Below are 20,076 nucleotides of genomic sequence, written 5' to 3' on the forward strand. Positions count from 1 at the left end.
AACTGATTATCAATCTTTAACATCTGACTTTTGAAATCGAAGGTTCTGAGGTTCAAATCCTAGTAAAGGTAAGTTACTTATTTCCAAATATGAATACTGAGAAGTGGATATCATTGTACATGGATGGTTAGGATTCAATTAAACATACATCTCAGGAATTGTCAGCTTGAGTCTGTACATAAGTACACTTTACCACATCTACATATCATCATCGCATTGGGCCATAGGGGCTACTTATTGTTCAAATTGAATGGATAATAACAAACACATTACCAATAGAAAATAAAAAAAGGCTGTTTCACAAAAAGTCAGTTACAAAAAAATCTGCCTTGATAGAAATAAGAAAAAGAAATAATGTTAACAACTGTTCTGTTAAGCTCTTTATCGTAACTTTCAATAAAAAATAAAAATTCTTTGAGTATCAGAATGTTGTAATCTTTACTAAAATAATACTCAGTTATTTATAAAAAAAAAAAAAAAAAAAAAACAGGTTTCATATAACTCTAACAATACTTTCATACAATAATTGTACTTAAGCTTACAAGAAAGGAGATAAATAGCTATGTCCTTTATTAAATTATTCAATAAATTATAAAACTACTTAAAAAATCTTCCTACCAATCTATTTAAAAAGTTTGTTAGTTTTATAATAGTTAGAAACCCAAGAAACTTTTAAACTACAAAATCCATGCAGTTTGTTTTTTGACCAGTAGTTAATCAGTGGCAGAAAAAACAGTTGAAAGATTATGCATCTCTTATAAAGGGAGCAAGTTTTTCTTAATTAAATGAATACTCTCTAGTAGAAAGTAATTTTTTATTACATAATATCATTTGTTTTGCTAACTGTTAATACAAAGTTGTTAACTGTACCTTTCCTCCTATTGAATGGAGAGTAGACAGTTTCAACTAACTACATCTGTTATAGCAAGTCCAATTTAAAAAAATATTTATTACACATGGAAAAAAATACTAAAATCATAAACAAATGAAACAGTCATACTAATAATTGCAGAGTGCAAGTATTAAAATATTATAGAAAACAGCAGCTTCAAAATAACATAAAAATATTTAAAGTAGTCAGAAACATTTTTGCACAATACTTTTAATCCCACTTCAGTTTAAGTTTTTTCTCAATCATATACTGGATGTACTCTGGATACGTATATTGTCATCCTGATGATCTCGTTGATGGTGCTTCTAAACTAGCTTAAATGTACAGTCTGGAATCCAGTAAGTGTCCTTTTTAGGGGGCCAATGATAAGAATGAGCTGCACCATGAGGGTGCATAAAACTAATGAGGGCATCAAGTTCTTCAAAAGATATATCATGACTTTGCTGACTTGGATTTTAGCTTTGCTAAATGGCTTAAACTGGTGGTTCTCTCTTGTTCCAGCAATTGTGTGAACACTACTAAATTGGCTTCCTTTTCAGATCGGATTCTCTAAATTTCTTCTCTTGGAATAAAAAAGAACAGATTCCTGGTATATTTTCTTTAAGAAGTTCAAATAAGTCTCTTTGTGTCAGTATGTGGTTTTCTGTAGGTTGCTGAAGACTGGCACATGCTGCTAATCATTTTGTGATACCTCAATTCTCAATGTCAATTCTTTGACCATCACAAGGTGATTTTCCGTGGCTGCTACCAAAGAAGTTTTATTCAGCTATTATTCTATAGTCTTCTTCAAGGTGGCACAAATTGATAAATTTTTGTATTGAGCAGCTGAACCATCACTGGAGTAGTGTATATGCTTTATTTTAGTCACTGTATTTGATCAGTTCCGTCAAAAATATATGAACTGCAATGATATCATGGGACAGACAATCACCGACCATGTAAATGCTAAGGTTCTAAAACTCGTTTTTATTGTAATAAACCGTGAATGAATGCAGTGTACCTCGCTGTTTTCCCAATGGAATCCCTGTACAAACAATACAACAGTACAAACTATTAAGTAACTACCCCTTTTTCAAGAGACCACAAAAAATCAGCCATAGCAGATAAAGAGCTGCAATTTGGTAAAGTGGCATTTCAGAGCAAGGGGAACCTCCACCAAAAATATGATAATATTTGGAAATGGTCAACTGGGGACAATTTTCAAAACTGGACCACTTGACATCGAATAACCCAAATAAGAAAAAAAAGGGAGTTGGGCAAGCCTGTTTAAAATATTCTACATTTTACAAAAATTTGGTACTTATTGTTATCTGGATGACATGCTGTTTGTCATGTATTGTGGTTTTAATCTGCATTATAATTTATCTTTATTGATATTATCTTAGATAATTATTATTTCATTAGAAATAAACGTTTCCAATGTTAAGTTTAAAGAAGAAGTTTAAGTTAATGTTTGTAATGGCAATTTTTTAAAAAAAGGTGAGATTACGAGAAAGGAGAGATTGGTGTAAACAAAAAAGAAGATGAGTAGATGGAGTTCTTTGAAAGCGACATTTTGGGACCAACAATAAAAATATCAGAAGTTACAAAGAAAATTGGTATTGAAAGCAAAATCTCGGAAAATTATGGATTTAATAAGTAAAATTTGAATAATAATTAAATTTAAATTTGCTAATAATATGTAACAAATTTAATTTTCATGTTACTCATCAACAGAGCAATGTTATATTTGTAAAACAAAATTGTTTATTAAATTAAAAAAAAAATTTGAGTGAAATTTTTTTAAGTGAGTAAGTAATGCTTTAAAATAGTCAACAGGAGCATTTAAGGAGCCTTCTCATATGCTAATGTATTGTGTTGAATTATCCACAAACTGTTCCTTTGAATAGAAATTTTTATTTATCTAAAGAATAAGGAATTATTATTTTTAACAGTGACTACACATTTATAAATATTAAAACAGATAAAGTAACATTTTTAATTTTCTAGATTTTGGTGCTAAATATAATGGTTTCATACAGGCCAAATAATATTACTGCCCATTTTTGTAATGTTTTGAATTTTTTAAAGAATCCCAAAAGATAGTATTATATTTTAAATGTTTTTGTGAAATGAATATCAAGTTTTAAAATCATTATTTTTTGTTCTTGAAAAATTACTCCATTTTCAAATTTTTCCTTCAAATCCTGCATTGTCTGTTCTATGTAAAAGTTAAAAAGCACAAGGGCACTTCTATCTGCTAAAGTTTTAAACTTTTTAAAGTATATATATATTATTTTTAATTTATGGGTAACTTTGGATATTTTCTTTAATCAAAACTCCCGAGGAATGATATCATGAAAGCACTTTTTGTTAAAAAAAAAAAATGTATCTCAAAAATATATTAGAATGAACGTTTATTATAATAGAATGAACATAGGCAAACTGATGTGGAAAAGTTGGCTTTTTGTGCTTATTAATATTGATTAAATAATCAAACAAAAAAAATGGCTTTTTAAAAAAAAAACAATTTCCAGGAATAGGAAATGTAATAATAGGAAACGAAAGTAATAGTCAACGGTTTGATTTCAACTGAGCTGATATGGTGTTTTAAAGTTCCTTAATGAAACAATATAAGCTTATCATCAATATTCAATATTTATTATTAAAAATAATTACCAGCAAAATTAATTATTTTAAATGACAATAACGATATTTAAACAATCTACTATGTGTTGTCTGAAAAAAAACCCATCATCTTGAAGAGCACTTCCACAGTAATTCATAGAATTACAATGTTTTTAATGGATTCCTCTCTTCTTCTCTTCAATGCATTCCTTCAATGATGTGTGCTCAATTTTTCTAGATATTGCATTAAATAGCCCAGATAAAGTAAAAATTATGAACATAATATAAAAGGAAATGGCACTTCTTAGGATCTCAAAGTTTTAATGGGAAATGGAGGTGACTGGCAACAGACATCATTCAAGGGATTATATGGTTATCTATCGGGGCAGATAACCAAATGATTAAGATGTGTTGAGGATATCATTGCTGGTTTTCAGCATATTTTCAAACTATGGTTTTGTTGCCTGCTTTATTGTGATAATGGAGTCAGAAAAATGTTCTGCTTATTATGATTATATTCAACTGTAAAGTATAATTAACAGTGTAGTTTATTTTTATATTTTAGCAGCTGTTCACATTTTCTTGTATTTCCTTGGTAAAATATTATTAATATCATCAATATCATTTTTTGAGGGGGACACTATTAATCTTATAAAAATGTTTATAGTATTATACTGGAAATGGGAGAGCCTAAAAGAAATCTAATATTACTGTGTGATGGTTTATCTTGGAATGTGAAGTAATTTTACTTTGTAATGTTTCATATGTTAATTATTTTTTAAAAGTGTTCCTCTGGTACTTCGTTGTATTTGAGTTTGATTCAAAATAGCCAAGTTCTTCTGATTTGTAATGTTTTTGTTGACATTTTTGTCAAAATTCTATCTTGACTTTAGGTATATATATGATCTCTTGTTAAAGAGATGAATAATTTTTTTATTTGTTGAAATAAACTTGTGTTTTTGGGTGGAAAAGGTTTGCTGTTCAGTACTTTAATTGAATTCACAATATATAAGTACACACTAGTATCCAAAATGTTACCTCTCGCAATTAATTTTATTTTTCCAATGTTAATAAAGCAACTGACTTTAGCTAGTAAAAATATTTTTATCAAATTCCTTGCTCAAGTATCTTTATCTACGTTGACGAGTTACTAGTTAAAAAAAATTAATAAAACCTAATATAAATAAAAATAACAAATAACGACTAACATAACCACAATTATTCAACATAACCTGTAACGCATCACCGCCAAAATCAGCTGCTTCCCCATTGGTTAATACAAAGACGTCTTACGTTTAGGTCCAAATGCAGCATCAACAAATTCAAATCCCGATATTTTTCTTTTGTAGATTCTAACGAAGATAAAATCGATCTCACTCATTAATTAACCAAAAATCTGATTTATGTATATAATTTTCAAATAAAAAAAAAAAATAGAAACAAGATCAGTAAGAATTAATGTTTCATCCTTCCATATAGAAACGACAAAAATTAGTGAAGATATAGTTTGAGCATGCTACGTCATAAATGATTGGGAACTATTCGCATGCGCAGATTTACGGCATTTCGACCGAGATTTGTTGATGTTATTAACAGATGATTTGTTGTAATAAAATGATTTGTAATAATAAAAATATATTATATGAATATTGATGTTATTACATTTTATCTCAATCAAAGGTTAATTAATTGATTCATAAAATCCGGGTTTTGAATTGAAACTTCGAAATTCAATTCAAAGTTACGAAATTTCCTCTTCTCATTTATACGCAGAAGCTTGAATCTTTTTTGGTCCATTAACTATCTAAATTTCATTATATGTCTTACTCTTATTACCAGAATAAAGTTAGAGGAGTTGATACGTAACGATAAAAATGTTAGAATTCTGTTAAATTCTTTCTCCGATAAATGTTATTAGAATTCTTATTAATCGAATGTCATAAGAAATTTCTTAAATTAAATTTTATTTTATTTATTTTTTAATGAAATTAAGAGTAACTTTAAAAAGTGGTAGGCATTCTTCACTCGTTTTTAATTTTAACGATTTAAGTATGAATTCTACGGTTTAAGAATGGCGCTATAACATTTACTATTCTTTACAAGAGAGCGCTCTGTTGTAATTATTTTATTTTTGTTCCCGCGCATTTCTTGCACGGGATGTCGTGGTTTAGAAATAATTGGTAATAAGTAACAGTGTTAAGTATATAAATTCGTGATTTTCAACAATTATCGTTAATGACTAGTTATGTATGAGTACTTTTATTTCAGTAAGATTTAGTTTTTGCATTAGTGAAATGAAATTTTTAATTTTCTTACATTTTTATGATTATTAGGTTATTTTTGTTAGTGTAGAAGTGAAATTTTCTGTTCTTGCTCGGATGTGGAAAATTAAACTTATCAATAAAAGTGAGGTGAGCCTTAATTAAAAGTTTTAACTGTCTTATTTTAGGTAATTATGAAAGTTTGGTGCTTTTTAAAAAACATTTCATACGTTATCCCTTGATATAATTTTTTATTTTAAAATTTTCGGTGAATTCTATTGTGTTTTGTAAATGAAGTTGAAGTTTTTTACTATCTTGCATCTCTTTTAGCCAACTAATGTTGAATATTTGTTTCTGATCTGATAATTACGTTTGTTTAAATATTGATTTTTGAATTTAAATTAGGAAGTCCCACTACTTACACATTTTACTTTTGAACAAGGTATTTTGTGTTTAGGTACTTGTTCTGTATTTCAGTATTTTTAATGTGAAAAGTTATTAATAGTTTGTAGTTAACTGATATTAGGTTCATTAATTGCAAGCAATCATTTTAATGAAATTAATTATGATTTTTCTAACTTGTATAATTTTTTAAATTTTAATTTACAGTAGGAATTCTTCAAATGTTATTGTTTACTGTGGTATCATACACTCTTATGTCTTTTGATATTATACTTCTTTGAGGAAAGCAGGTTATTGTTATAAAAAATTCTTGTGGTTTTATAATCGGATATTGAATATCATTGTGATTTTCAGTTTATAAATGTAAAAAAATTATCAGTATTAATATTTAAAATCTACTATTATTACAGTTGTTAAATTATGTAGCATATTGGAATTCTTTAAGTAATATTAACTCAATTAGTTGATTAATCATTTAGATTAAGTCATTACAAATTTTATTTTAAATTAAACAATTTGAGAAAGTTTTTTCACATTGTTGCAGTATGTTATACTTGTTACTCTGCATTCCATTGGGATAAAATGTACTTACTAAAATTTAATTATTTAAAGCCTTTTTTTATCCTACACATTTATAAATATGTCAATTATGTATATATTTTTTATTTTTATTGCATTGTATGTATTTTTATTATATTTCATTATTATTGTCATTTAAATATATATATATATATATAATGTAAAAAAAATCATTTTTTTTAATACTAACAATCAGTAAAAAATTTTGTCGGTTTAAGAATTTTAATTTTTTTAATAATGTATATATGAATTAGGTGTTTTAAAATAGTAAAAATTATCTTTTGCTATAGACCGCTTTGTGTATTTTATCAAAATTTAATTTCTCTGCGTGATATTGTTTAAAAATATTTCTGAACTTATTAGTATAATATTATTACTGTATTGCAGGAATTTTCTGAACCAGAAAAGGAGAGTATATCTGAACCAGAAGAGGAGTGCAATTTAAATAGCATGAAGTCTGACAAGGTTGATGGTAAGTTATCTTATAGTTTATTATTTATTTATACAAGTAAGCGAATTTTTTTTTTCAGATGTATTGTACAATTAAATAGAAATAAATACTGTAGTTAATAAGTATAATATTACTTTTAATAGCAGGGAAAAAGCAAGTTTTGATAAACAGTGGAAGTTACTTATTAAAACAATGGTTTTATTTTATATGTTTTTTATTATTCATCTATCTCTCTTTAAAGATATGTAATGGTAAAAACCTCAAAATTGGTACAGTTTTTTTTTTAGCTTTCTGCACAGTGGACTAATTGGATTCAATTTATTTTTATGAAACCTGGCCAGTTATATTACCTTATCACCTGTAAAATTTTAGATGGATATGGCTTAACTGTTTGTATAAGTTATCTGATTTGTTATAAGGTTTGTATAATTATTTTAAATTGATGAATATGATATTTAAAAAAAATAAAAGATCCTGCTAATGCTAGATTTATTTTGTATTATGATTTGTTAAGAATTCACTGCTTCAGTGAGGTTACTGAAAGATGGAGAAATCAATCTGCAGCAAGTCTTTTTTTGTTTTTATAATAGCTGGTCGGTATTGCATTGGTAAACTGTATTTATTACAATATAATGGTAGTATAAATCTGTACCTAAGGGCTTATAAGAGTCAGACTGACTCAAGTCCAGTAACTCACGCTATGAGACAATAAAAATTCTTATATTATTTGTTAACAGCAACACTACTGCAGATATGTTGGCATTCCTAATATCCTTCCTTTGACTTCTTAGAGTTGGAGGTATGTAACTGACATTATGCCTGCTTGGGTCTGTGATTGTGTATTGGCAAAGGGAATGAGTGGAAGTCAAGGATGTCAGTATTTTTCTTGATGTGCAAGTGATTATATTAATTTACTGTGAATTGTTGGGTAATATATAATACGAATATCATTTCATTAACTTTATTTTAATATTCATGATCATAATTCAGAATGGAAAGTGATAAATATATTATAAATTGTTTAAAAGAAGAAAATAATGAAAATAGGAAGTTTTCAGATTCAAACTTAGATGCACCCTTGGAACTCAGTGACCATAAAATAGAAACTTAGTAATCTGGTGACACCCACCAGGTTGGTCTAGTGGTGAATGCATTTTCCCAAATCAGCTGATTTTTAAGTCAAGAGTTCCAGTGTTCAAGTCCTAGTAAAGTCAGTTATTTTTACACGGATTTGAATACTAGATCGTGGATACCGGTGTTCTTTGGTGGTTGGGTTTCAATTAACCACACATCTCAGGGATGGTCGAACTGAGAATGTACGAGACTACATACACTTCATTTACACTCATACATATCATCCTCATTCATCCTCTGAAGAATTATCTAAACTGTAGTTACCGGAGGCTAAACAGGAAAATGAAAATAGTAATCTGGTGACACTGATTATGAAGACTGTAAGAAATCAGAGATGAAAGGCTTTAAAATATTCAACAGCAAAAATTGTAAATGCCCTTTTACATTGGTAATGATGTAGTAATGCATAATATATTCATAAACCACATCCAATATAAGCTCATAAAATAAATAAAAAAATCCCAGGTGTTACATGTCAGTTTGGTTATCCAAAAATTAGTATTGATGGCTGGAAAATATTTTTCGGGATAAGACAATAGAGGAAATTGTAAGGTACACAAATCAAAAATTACAGAAAATAAATGGTTCGTATGCTAGAGGTAAAAGAGATTGCCCATCCACAATTTTTGAGGAGTTATTCGCGTTCTTTGGATTATTACATTTGATTGGTGTCAAAATGGCACACCACCTGAATACAGATGAATTATGGAGTACAGATGGCTCAGCACCTGATATTTACTTGGCAACTGAAGATGTTTTCTTACACTTTTCCAAGCAATTCGCTTTGATGACCTAACAACGAGAGCTGATTGGATCGCTAAAGACAACCTTGCACCTGTGTGCCAAATTTTTGAAGATTTCGTGAATCAGTGTAAAACATCTTATCGTGTCAGTGAATACATCATCATAGATGAACACATCACCATTTCAGCGAAAGTGTCATTTCAGGAAACATACAGCAAATGAACCCTTTAAGTATGGCATAAAAATATATGCCCTATTTGATTCGCAAATTTTTTTTACCAGTAACATGGAAGTGCATGCAGGCCAACAACCAAATGGTCCCTACAAAATTGTCAGCGCTGCTAGTAGTATAGTGAAGTGATTGATAGTTCCCATTGATAACAGTGGTAGAAACGTTTACATCTACCAACTATTATACTGCCATGTCTCTCGCAAATCGCCTATTTACAAACCATCATCTTACTGTAATCAGAACAATTAGAAAAAAATAAGCCGCTACTTCCCAGTGAACTTCTGTGCGTGAAAGGGCATCAAGTGGGCAGCAGCTTGCTTCATTCGGTCAGGACTCAAACAAACATTCCCTTGTTTTTTAAGTTCCTAAAAAAGTAAAAACATAGTTTTTCACTTATCTGACTCATTATTTTGACACACATACAACAGATTAATGTAGTTTTCATAACTATGTTCTTTACAAATTAAATTCCTATAAATGTTACACACTTGTGCTGGGTGTATCTATTTTTTCTTGCTGGACAGAAAACACACCTAGGTTTCTCTTGAGGTGTAGTAGGTACAGTTGAGTTAAATGGGGAGAAAAATATTTTCATATTTGTTATTTTTAAATGTGTGTATTTTATTAATCTTTTTAGTTTGTTTTTTTATTAATACTACATTACTTTTTAACATCCATTATTCACATTAGTTTTTATATGTAGACATCACATATTAATAAGTTTTTAAACTTTCAACATTAACAATTATATTTAATTTCATGTTGTCGAGTAAATGAAGAAGAATAATAAAGAATAGAAACCATTAAAAAATCAAAACGTATAATGCAAAAATGAAGTCAAAACCTTTTTACATTCATAGAAAAATTCTATTCAACTCTTTTAAATTGAGAAAAAATCTCAATGTACGAGTTACTGTGTAACTTTACTTAGCATGAGTCACCGTGGGTTAAAAACTAACAGAATGGTGCCACAAAATTTATTATTACTGTGTTATAAATATTCATTATATAAAAAATAAAAATATATTCAAATCATCTATGTAGACGATAATGTAATTTGTTCATAAAAAACCTTTACTTACATTATCTGGAAAATTGCACTACAGGATCACCAGAGAACATCTATAAAATAAAGTGAGAATATGAATATTGTTAAATTTGATGAATACATAGAAAAAAAAACTGCAATCAACTGAGAATGTTTCCTTTTTTTTATAAAAACATGTAATATTTATGTATTGAATGAACAGATATCTAAAACATAATGTATTATTTTAGTGCATCCTAAATATGCATTATTTATCTATGGTCATTTTAGATCAGCTGATCTTTGATTAGTTTTTGGCAGTAGTCGGGGATTATGCTAATTCCATCTCATTCATTTTCTAGAAGCATATCCAGGGTTGTAATAAAAAAGACATATTTAAAGTGCCACTTTTTTCTTTTTTTTTTTTTTTTTTTTTTTTGACAGGGGTACATTAATGTGCTACATTATGATATCAGCTTCTTCCTGACTCTAATACATATAAAGCACCTTAGCTGCAAGAGTTGGTGTCGTCCTTTCTTTAGCAGCAATAATTTATTGAACTAATTCAGTTGTGAATTAAGTGAAGATGTCAATTTTTGGGTGTAAGTAGTTGCCTTTCAGTGGATTACACGTGCTGAGGAGAGTAATATATTTGGCTAATATGAGGAGGGGGATTAGGTTACAACAGACTTAATTGATGCTCTTATCTAGTGTGATAGATGGGGGGGGGTTCCTTATTTAAATCTCACTTCAAACTTGGCTCTCCTTTGGAGTAAACTACATTTAAAGATTTTTGAGTGGTTCAAATAGTTTATTTGTATAACTACAATCACATTAGTGGCAGTAACTGAGTGATGAGCAGTTCAGTTTCATAATCGGAAATCTCTGATTCTAGTCTTGGATTACTTTTATTACTTACTTACTTTTTATTATGTAGTATTTATAAATAATAATAATATGGTTAAGAATCTTGAAAAACAACTGTATGAATTTCATGTTTGCTGATTATTATTTTATTTGAACATATCAATCACTAACTTAAATATCATGAATGTCTGGGAATAGTGAACACATGGGGGAAAAAGACAACAAACAAATTTTGTTTTATTTATTTTTTCTTCAATCGTTTGAATGGTTTGATGCAGCTCTCCAAGATTCCCTATCTAGTGCCAGTCATTTCATTTCGGTATACCTGCTACATCCTACATTCCTAACAATTTGTTTTACATATTTCAAACATTGCCTGCGTGCACAATTTTTCCCTTCTACCTGTCCCTCCAATATTAAAGTGACTATTCCTGGACGCCTTAATATGAGGCCTATAAGTCTGTCTCTTCTTTTAACTATATTTTTCCAAATGCTTCTTTCTTCATCAATTTGCTACACCTCTTTTTGTCACTCTATCCAAACATCTGATTTTTAACATTCTCCTATAGCACCGCATTTCAAAATCTTCTCTTCTCAGGTACCCCAATCGGTCAAGTTTTACTTTCATATAAAGCTACATTCCAAACATGTACTTTCAAAAATGTTTTTCTGATGTTTAAATTAATTTTTGATGTAAACAAATTATATTTCTGACTGAAGGCTCATTTTGCCTGTGCTATTCGGCATTTTATATCGCTCCTACTTCGTCCATCTTTAGTAATTCTACTTCTGAAATAACAAAATTCTTCTACCTCCACAATCTTTTCTCCTATTTTCACATTCAGTGGTCCATCTTTGTTATTTCTATTACATTTCATTACTTTCGTTTTTTTCTTGTTTATTTTCATGTGATAGTTGTTGCATAGGACTTCATCCATGCCGTTCATTGTTTCTTCTAAATCTTTTTTATTCTCAGCTAGAATTACTGTATCATCAGCAAATCGTAGCATCTTTATCTTTTCAACTTGTAATGCTACTCTGGATCTAAATTTTTCTTTTAACATCACTAACTGCTAGTTCTATGTAAAGATTAAACAGTAACAGGGATGGGAACATCCTTTGTTTTATATTTATAAATATTAAAAAAAAATTAATTTTACAGTATGCCTGCTATAATTTGTGGATGATAATTTAAAATAAAACCAAAATTGAAACAAATGTTTTTAGATTTTAACAAGCAGGATTAAATTTAAATAAATTTATTTTATTTTTTCAAATTTTATAATACAAAATATGTTTATTAGGTTAATAATTGTTATATTTAAATAAAATAATCCGCAAACATGAAATTCATGTAGTTTTTTCCAGATTTTAATAAATATTATTATTTAAAATGTAAATAATAAAACTCCATCTACATTATAAAATGGACAAAGAAGAAAATCAGTTTGCACTCCAAGAGAATGAAGGAAGTATGGAAAAGAAGAAAAGAAATAATGTTGGCAAGGTCCCTAATAGGCTGCTCAAAATAAAAAAAAATCATATTTGTTGATGTAGATGTAAGAAAAAAATAAAAGTTAGAAGTACACAGAGACTAACCCAAGATTTCTCAGTTATGAGACTAGAATGCTTGTAACTCTGCTGCTACTGTGGCTAGTTATACAAATAAACTACTTGACACTTAAAAATCTCTATATGCAGTTTACTCCAAAATGGAGCTAAGTTGGAAGCTGCCATTTGGATTTAAAGTAGGGTCTTCTTTTTATCCACTTTGAAAGTGGGTCAGTAAAATCAGTAAGCTTATCGGCACCCTTGTAAGTGAGGAAAGCAATGCAAACCTGCTTCATTCATTTTACTTAGTAATCCTGGTACGGGTAATCCATGTACATTACGAATGTTTTTCAGACCTTCTTTCTTGCTTGTCTTTTAGAGAAACATATTAAACATATGAAAACAAGCGAAACAGATTAAATGTATGAATTAAAGGATTGTAAAATCTGTCTGTTTGCTATAAGAAATCTGTGAAATACCTAAATATAATCTTTGTATTAAAAAAATAATAAACAAATTTATGTTAGTTATTCTAAAAGTTTATAATTACTCATTAATGCCTTCTGAATTGTGAATGTTTTGGTATCAGTATTTTTTTTTTATTTTTGGGGCCACATTGGACCACTTTACTCATTCATATTTCAGTTGCTCATGAATTTCTGTATTAGTCTGGCCTTTCGATTTTCCCAGTATTTCTTCTTTCTATTGGATCGTTGTTTCCTGATCTCGCCTGTGACGTCCACTTTGTTATACCTTTCTAATTTTTTAACGTTGAATCTACTGTTTTGAAGTGGGTAGTTAATTTTCATTTTATTACAGGCGTCCTCAACCCCGAAGCCAATTTCTTGAAGATTTCTTTGGATTTCTCCAACATATTGCCCAGTTTTTTTTTTTTTGTTAATATTCCTTGTGACTAGTTGTTTTAGAATTTGGTTCTCAGGCATTCTTAATATGTGGAAAAATGGGAAATCCTTTGTTTTTTCATTGTACTGAGAATCGGGTCAACTTGTTTGCAGACCGTTTCATTTGTGGCAATTCGCCAGACTCCATCCTTTTGATAACTTTTATTTAAACAAGTTCTGATAATTCACCTTTGTGTTTTAAGTAATCGGTCCGTTTTACTTTCATTCTTAATCTGAAAGATAGTCTCACAAGCATAAAGCACCACTGGAAGAACTACTGTGTTATAATGGTGAATTTTTAATTTTATTGAAAGACATTTTTTATTGTATGTTTGCCAAGTTAGACTTTGTGCTCTTTTAATTTTAGTTATTCTGTTTTGCCATGTTTGTTTTTTCTTCAATCTGCAGTGAATGATTTCACCTACGTATTTAAATTGTTCAATTATTTTTATTTCCTTATTGTTAACTTGGATTTTCCTTAAACAGAGGGAATCCATGGCCATTATTTCTGTCTTTTCATAAGAAATTTTCAGGCCAATCCTTTGGGAAATTTTTTCTAGGCTGATGATTTGTTTTTTAACTTCTTCCATATTTAGTGCTAGTAAGGCCAAATTCTGCAAATCCTAATATATTAGTTTTTATTGAATTTTTACCTGTTCCAATTATTGTTTTAATGGGATTTTGCCTTTGTCAAATTTTAATTATGTAGTCCAGTGTAATATTGAACAGCAGTGGGGAAAGTCCATCACCTTCTCTTAATCCGGTCTTTATCGAGAATGTTCAGACATCTTCCCTCTAAATTTAATCTTGGGCTGTGTGTTTAGTATTAATTCTATCATTTTCACCAATTTTGGGTGAAGTCCATTGGTATTAGTATTTTATATTTAGTTTTTTCATGTACTTAACATTATTTCACGGATTTTTTAAAACAATTAATATGCAATTTAATGACATCTATTTTTTGTTCTATAATTAATCGTGTATTTTTTAATACTGCTCTGACCAAGGTTTGTCACGAGAATTTTATAGGTTTGCCACGAGGTAAATGGATTACATCTATTCCTGATATGATCAAAGTAATATATTATTATTTACCTAGTAGAAAACCAAAAAAAATCTGTGTATTACCGTACAGTGTCTTTGTAAAGCCATTGTATTTACAAGAGGTTATCTCTAAAGGAAAGATCGTTTCATTGTAAAAGCATTTCTGAAAACTTTATAAATATTTTTATTTCTCTTGAAGTGCATACCTTATACTACTTCTCAAAATAATCGCCACATGAATTACTACATTTATCGTAGCGACACACCAGCTTCAATATAACATCGTCGTATTCTTCTGCCGCCAATCCATTTAGCCACTGATTAATAGCATTTTTAATTTCATCGCCACCCGCGAATCGCTTACCTTTCAAAAATCCTTTCATTTCCCAAACAAATGGTAATCAACAGGAGCTAAGTTCGGAGTGTGTGGTGGATGTCGGACCTACATTATCGTGTAGTAGGACGACGCCGTCAGTCAGCCGCCTACGTCGTCGATTTTGAATGGCGCGCCGTAACTTACGTACAGTTTCGCAGTAGGCTTCTGCATTTACAGTCGTTCCACGTGGCATGAAATCAATCAGCACTATGCCAAACCGATTCTAAAAGACTATGGTCATCAGTCTGCGTCCAAATGGCTGTGGCTTGACCTTTGTTGGCCTGGTTGGTGATTGAGAATGACGCCATTCACTTGATTGCCGTTTTCTCTCTGACGTGTAATACGAAATTCTTGTTTTATCGCAGGTAACATTTGAATTAAGGAACTCATAATCGTTTTCTGTGTAGCGGATCAAAAATTCCAAAGCAAATCCCACTCGGAATTTTTCGTGACGTTCCGTTAAGACGTGCGGCACCCAACGTGATCAAACCTTTCTGAAGCATTAACGGTCATCAACAATGCGACCGATAACAGCTCTTGAAACTTCAAGAAAAAAAAGGGCCAGGTTGAAAATCGTTGAGCGACGATCTTTTCTGATTTCATCATCGACTCGTTTCAACAAGTCCTCGGTGATTATCAAGGGCCTCCCCGAACGTTCTTCATCGTGCACATTAATTCTGTTATTTCTAAACCTTTCCCACCATTTTCGGACGTTACTTTCATTCATTACATTATCACCATACACAGCAACCGACTGCCTATAAATTTCAGCCGGCTTAACGTTTTGATGGTTTAAAAAACTTATGATACGACGTATTTCACAGTACACAACATCGATTTTCCTATTCATTATAACATAATAACTCACACATAATCAAAGATACTACATCGCGACAACTTACAGAAACAATGCAGTGTGTACATTACTAGCGTGACCTTGAACGATACAGGTTCGCTCACCTTAAGGAGAGAAATTTCCCAGCGGTCTTTACTTTAGAGATATCTATCGACCATTCATACTGAACGTTTCAAATGTACGTTACATGAAAGAATAACTTACAGATTTTTTTAATATGTTAAGTGCAGATGGTGTAGTTTCTATTTGATGCCCTGTAGACAACCTGTAGTCCAGTTCTTATAAAATATAAAGTACATTACACATGACCAGTTGTATAGCTTTTGTATTTCTTTTAGTACAAAATAATTTGCCTCACCTCTTTAGCATGAATGATTAAATTAGTTTAAAGCAGTTCACTAAAAAAAAAAACAATTTAAGGTATTTACTTGAAAAAAAAAAAAACATTACATTCATTTTAACTGCCGAGTGGAGAAAATTCGTATAATGCATTGTTTTTGGAAAGAGTTACATCTGTGATTTGCATGATTATTCCAGTCTTTCTTGTGACTGTGATGGATGTATAATATCTTTAGTTAGTCTAATCAGAATTGCTTTCTTTTAGCGTAATGATGTTAATTATACAATTAATTGTGGTGAATACAGTGGAAGCTGTCACTTGTAAAGCTAAATGTAATCTGGATTACATTAGGCTTGGTATACCCAGTTTACCAGTATATTCAGTGTACGGAAGAAGACAACAGAAAATCGCTTTATTCTTCATTCTTTTTATTTAGCCTGAATGATGGTGTGTTTATTACCTTAAAAAAACAAAGACTGTCATTTTTTGGAAGTGAATTTGCCTTGTGTCAAGTCCAGTAAACTAAACTCATCAGGTTGTTCTAGTGATCAACGCGTCATTGCAAATCAGCTATTTTTTTGAAGACAGGAGTTCTAAGGTTCAAATTATAGTAAAGCCGTTATATTTATACAGATTTGAATACTAGATCGTGGATACCAGTGTTCTTTGGTGGTTGGGTAACCACACATCTCAGGAATGGTTGACCTGAAACAGTTCAAAACTATACTTCATTTACATTTATACATATCATCCTCTGAAGTAATACCTATGGTGGTTCTGGAGGCTAAACAGAAAAAAAGAGAAGTCCAGTAAAGTATAGTAGTACTTATGGCATCTAACATACATATATATGTATACTATAAATAATAACATCTAACTAATCTGTTAATGTAAGTGACTTTCCTTTTTTTTATTTTGTTAAAAAATGTTTTTTTTTTTTGTTTCTAGATCAAAAGGAAGATATGAACAGTTCATTCAAGAAAAAATTGAAGCAAGGTCAGTTATTTTTGTTTATTGTATTTTGTTTTATTTACTTATCTACTTTTGTACAGTGTGTCTACATTTTTAAAAAGAGAAAAAAGTATTTATACACTATGGTAATGTTATTAATTTTTTTTTTAAATTAACCTAAATACTTATTATTGTTAAACCACCAGAGAGAATGATTTCAATGTCAACATTTTTATTATAAAGTAAAAATATATATATTGCTGATCTTAGTGGAGTGGTATCTGACTTACATCTTGAGGTTCGAGTTGCTGTTAGGTGTGGCTTTCTTCACTCGCTTTAAAAATTCATTGTTGTCTGTGAGTAAGGGTTATTTAGTGCTAGCCTGTTGTTGCTGTGTGAATAAATAAGTAATTTTTATAAATTAAGATAAATAAATTTATTTTCATAGAAATTTACATAAAAATATAAAGATTTTTCATACCATATGTTTTTAATAGAAATATCCAAACCATGCTCACTCTTTGCATGCATTTTCCGACATCTGTTGGATAATGCTTTTGATTGCACCTTTAATCCTCTCTTTCAGTGTGGAAATTTCTGTCTCATACGTTCCATAAATAACATCTTTGACATATCTAAAAGGAGATAGAGTGTAGGTATGTCCACTGACCTCAGAGGTAAAAAACTTGGACCATCTCTAATGATAACATGATTTGGAAGTATTGTTGCTGAAGTATGGTTGTCCAGTGGTAGATCTCAGTATATAGAGCAAGATCTCAGTCTACAGAAGAGCCTGTCTCACTTGTAAAGAACTGTGGAAAAGCATTACGGTGTTGCGCAAATTAATGGAATACCTTCAATTTTTAATTATGTTTTACTTTTATGAGTCTGCATTATGCACTTGTTTTAGTATGAAATATATCCACCTATATATTTTCAACTTTACGCTCTTTTTTTTGAATAAATCTATATATATATATATATATATATATTGTCCTTTAAATTTTTTATCTTAAGACAATATAAGAGTTGTATTGTTGATCATGCAATTCAGCTTCATTTTATTCTTGCATTTGGCCTGAAAATTCTTAGTAGGATTGAGATCAGTATTTTAATCAATCTATTCCTGCCTATTCTAGTAAACATATATTATTGTTCTTCATGAATTTTTTGGCGCTTTTGAAGAATGACAAGACGTAAGTTTGTAGCAAAAATTGGATGTTCTAGTAAGACTTTGTTCCCCATAATTCTTCAAAAGCAGCAGAAAAGTTCACAAGTGACAGTAATATATTTTTATTAGATTAGACAAGAATGCTTGGGCAAGATGCAGAATTGTGTTTTTTCTGTATACCTGTATACATCATTTCTTTGGAATAAAACAATTATGTCCTTCAAAGAAAAACATCAATATATTTTTTCACTGGATGTTTTACTGAGTAAACAGGGAGAAAAGATTCTCAATCTATCGTTTGATAATTTTTTTTGGTCAGGAGTTGCTTTTTCAATGGATGTCATGATGATTTTGGTTTTTGAGAATCAATTTTAAATGATCTAGTTGGCAAGACGTCATCTATTTTAGTAATTCTTTTTTTTGCCACATATTCCCTTTATTCATGTTTTAGCCAATCTGAGGTTGGTAAGTGGAATTAACAGGTTTTAAATTCACCTCAGATCGTGCAGAAATTTGGCATTGAGATATTAAAAAATGTTCATGCAGAATTATGATTTTAGTTAGTTTATTTTTGGTGTGAGAACAATTTAAAAAATTAAGTCAGATGGATTTTGTTGCTACACCGCTAGCAAAAACCAAATGCACTGATTGTAAAGGTTAAACAAATCTAATTAACAGTTTTACATAATACTTGATTATCACACTAGATTATAAAAGACAGTAAAAAACTGTGATCAGAGCTGTTTACTAACCAACCTTGGAAAGTACAGTATGACCAACCTAACTGAAATCTATAGTGCAGTGTTTCCATTCATTTGCACTATAATGTAATACGTTTAAAATCATGTTAGCACTTAATGAACTTTGGGAATAGTCCAGTTATTTCATCATGTAATATAGTGTACCAAATATTGTTTTTAGGATTATCATGAATATGTTCTCTTATTATGTGCAGATTTTCTAATTACCACATACAAGATGTGATTGTAAAGTTTTAAGGCTTGCCTTATAATTTCAAAATGGCAATACTTACAGGCAATTGTGATGAATATCCATCAAAGTAGTAAAGACCTTTCTGACTAAACACACTAATGGGATTTCACTTTTGAAAACATTCCTGGAAATCTTCTTTCTTAATAGTAGTAAGAACCCTCTTTGTATTTGCCTGGATATCTTTAATTCAATTAAATCTATTCCCTTTCACAAAAATTTCAATTTATGAAAGAGGTAGAAATTGGCAGGAGCTAAATCAGGGTGATTTTGGAAGCACAAGAATTTAGAATTTGTTCAAAAATACCATGATCAAGAACATGCGTTGGAGGACCCAATTCTTGTCTCAAAAGAGTGCAGGCTTTTTCTTCTGCAAATTTTCACACAAACACTAGAACACTTTATAGTATTCCTGGTTGATAGTCTGTCTCCTAGGGGAAATTCATGATGCACAATACCTGTAAAATCAAAGAAAATCACTAACATTGTCTTCACATTCGACCAACTTGGTCGTTGTGAACTTGGACCCTTCCACTGCAATGATTTTGCCTTTGTTTCTCGGTCATACCCAACAGACCCATATTCGTCACCAGTAATTAGCCTATTTAACAAATCTTGTTCAATTTTTCAAAGACACACATGCATACCTCAAATCTTCAGTTAAAATTGACTCTTGTAGAAACTTAAATTCAGTTCATC

The 20,076-nt window shown here is 30.0% G+C and overlaps 2 protein-coding genes across 2 annotated transcripts in view; one reads left to right on the forward strand and one right to left on the reverse strand.

The window, feature by feature from the left end:
• Positions 1–4,871, reverse strand: part of ics (ras suppressor protein 1) — a 66,823-nt gene extending 61,952 nt beyond the window's left edge. The window contains exon 1 of the mRNA XM_075361321.1: positions 4,732–4,871. The gene's annotated coding sequence lies outside the window, so the exon portion shown is untranslated. The remainder of the gene's footprint in view (positions 1–4,731) is intronic.
• An 800-nt stretch (positions 4,872–5,671) lies between these two features.
• The window catches only part of LOC142322349 (uncharacterized), an 88,624-nt gene continuing 74,219 nt past the window's right edge, over positions 5,672–20,076 (forward strand). The window contains exons 1-3 of the mRNA XM_075361330.1: positions 5,672–5,910; positions 7,129–7,213; positions 17,214–17,261. Of these exons, the coding sequence (XP_075217445.1) occupies positions 5,878–5,910; positions 7,129–7,213; positions 17,214–17,261 (166 nt within the window). The 5' untranslated portion in view covers positions 5,672–5,877. The remainder of the gene's footprint in view (positions 5,911–7,128; positions 7,214–17,213; positions 17,262–20,076) is intronic.

The sequence above is a fragment of the Lycorma delicatula genome, chromosome 1, assembly GCF_047948215.1.
Source record: "Lycorma delicatula isolate Av1 chromosome 1, ASM4794821v1, whole genome shotgun sequence".
Lineage (NCBI taxonomy): Eukaryota > Metazoa > Arthropoda > Insecta > Hemiptera > Fulgoridae > Lycorma > Lycorma delicatula.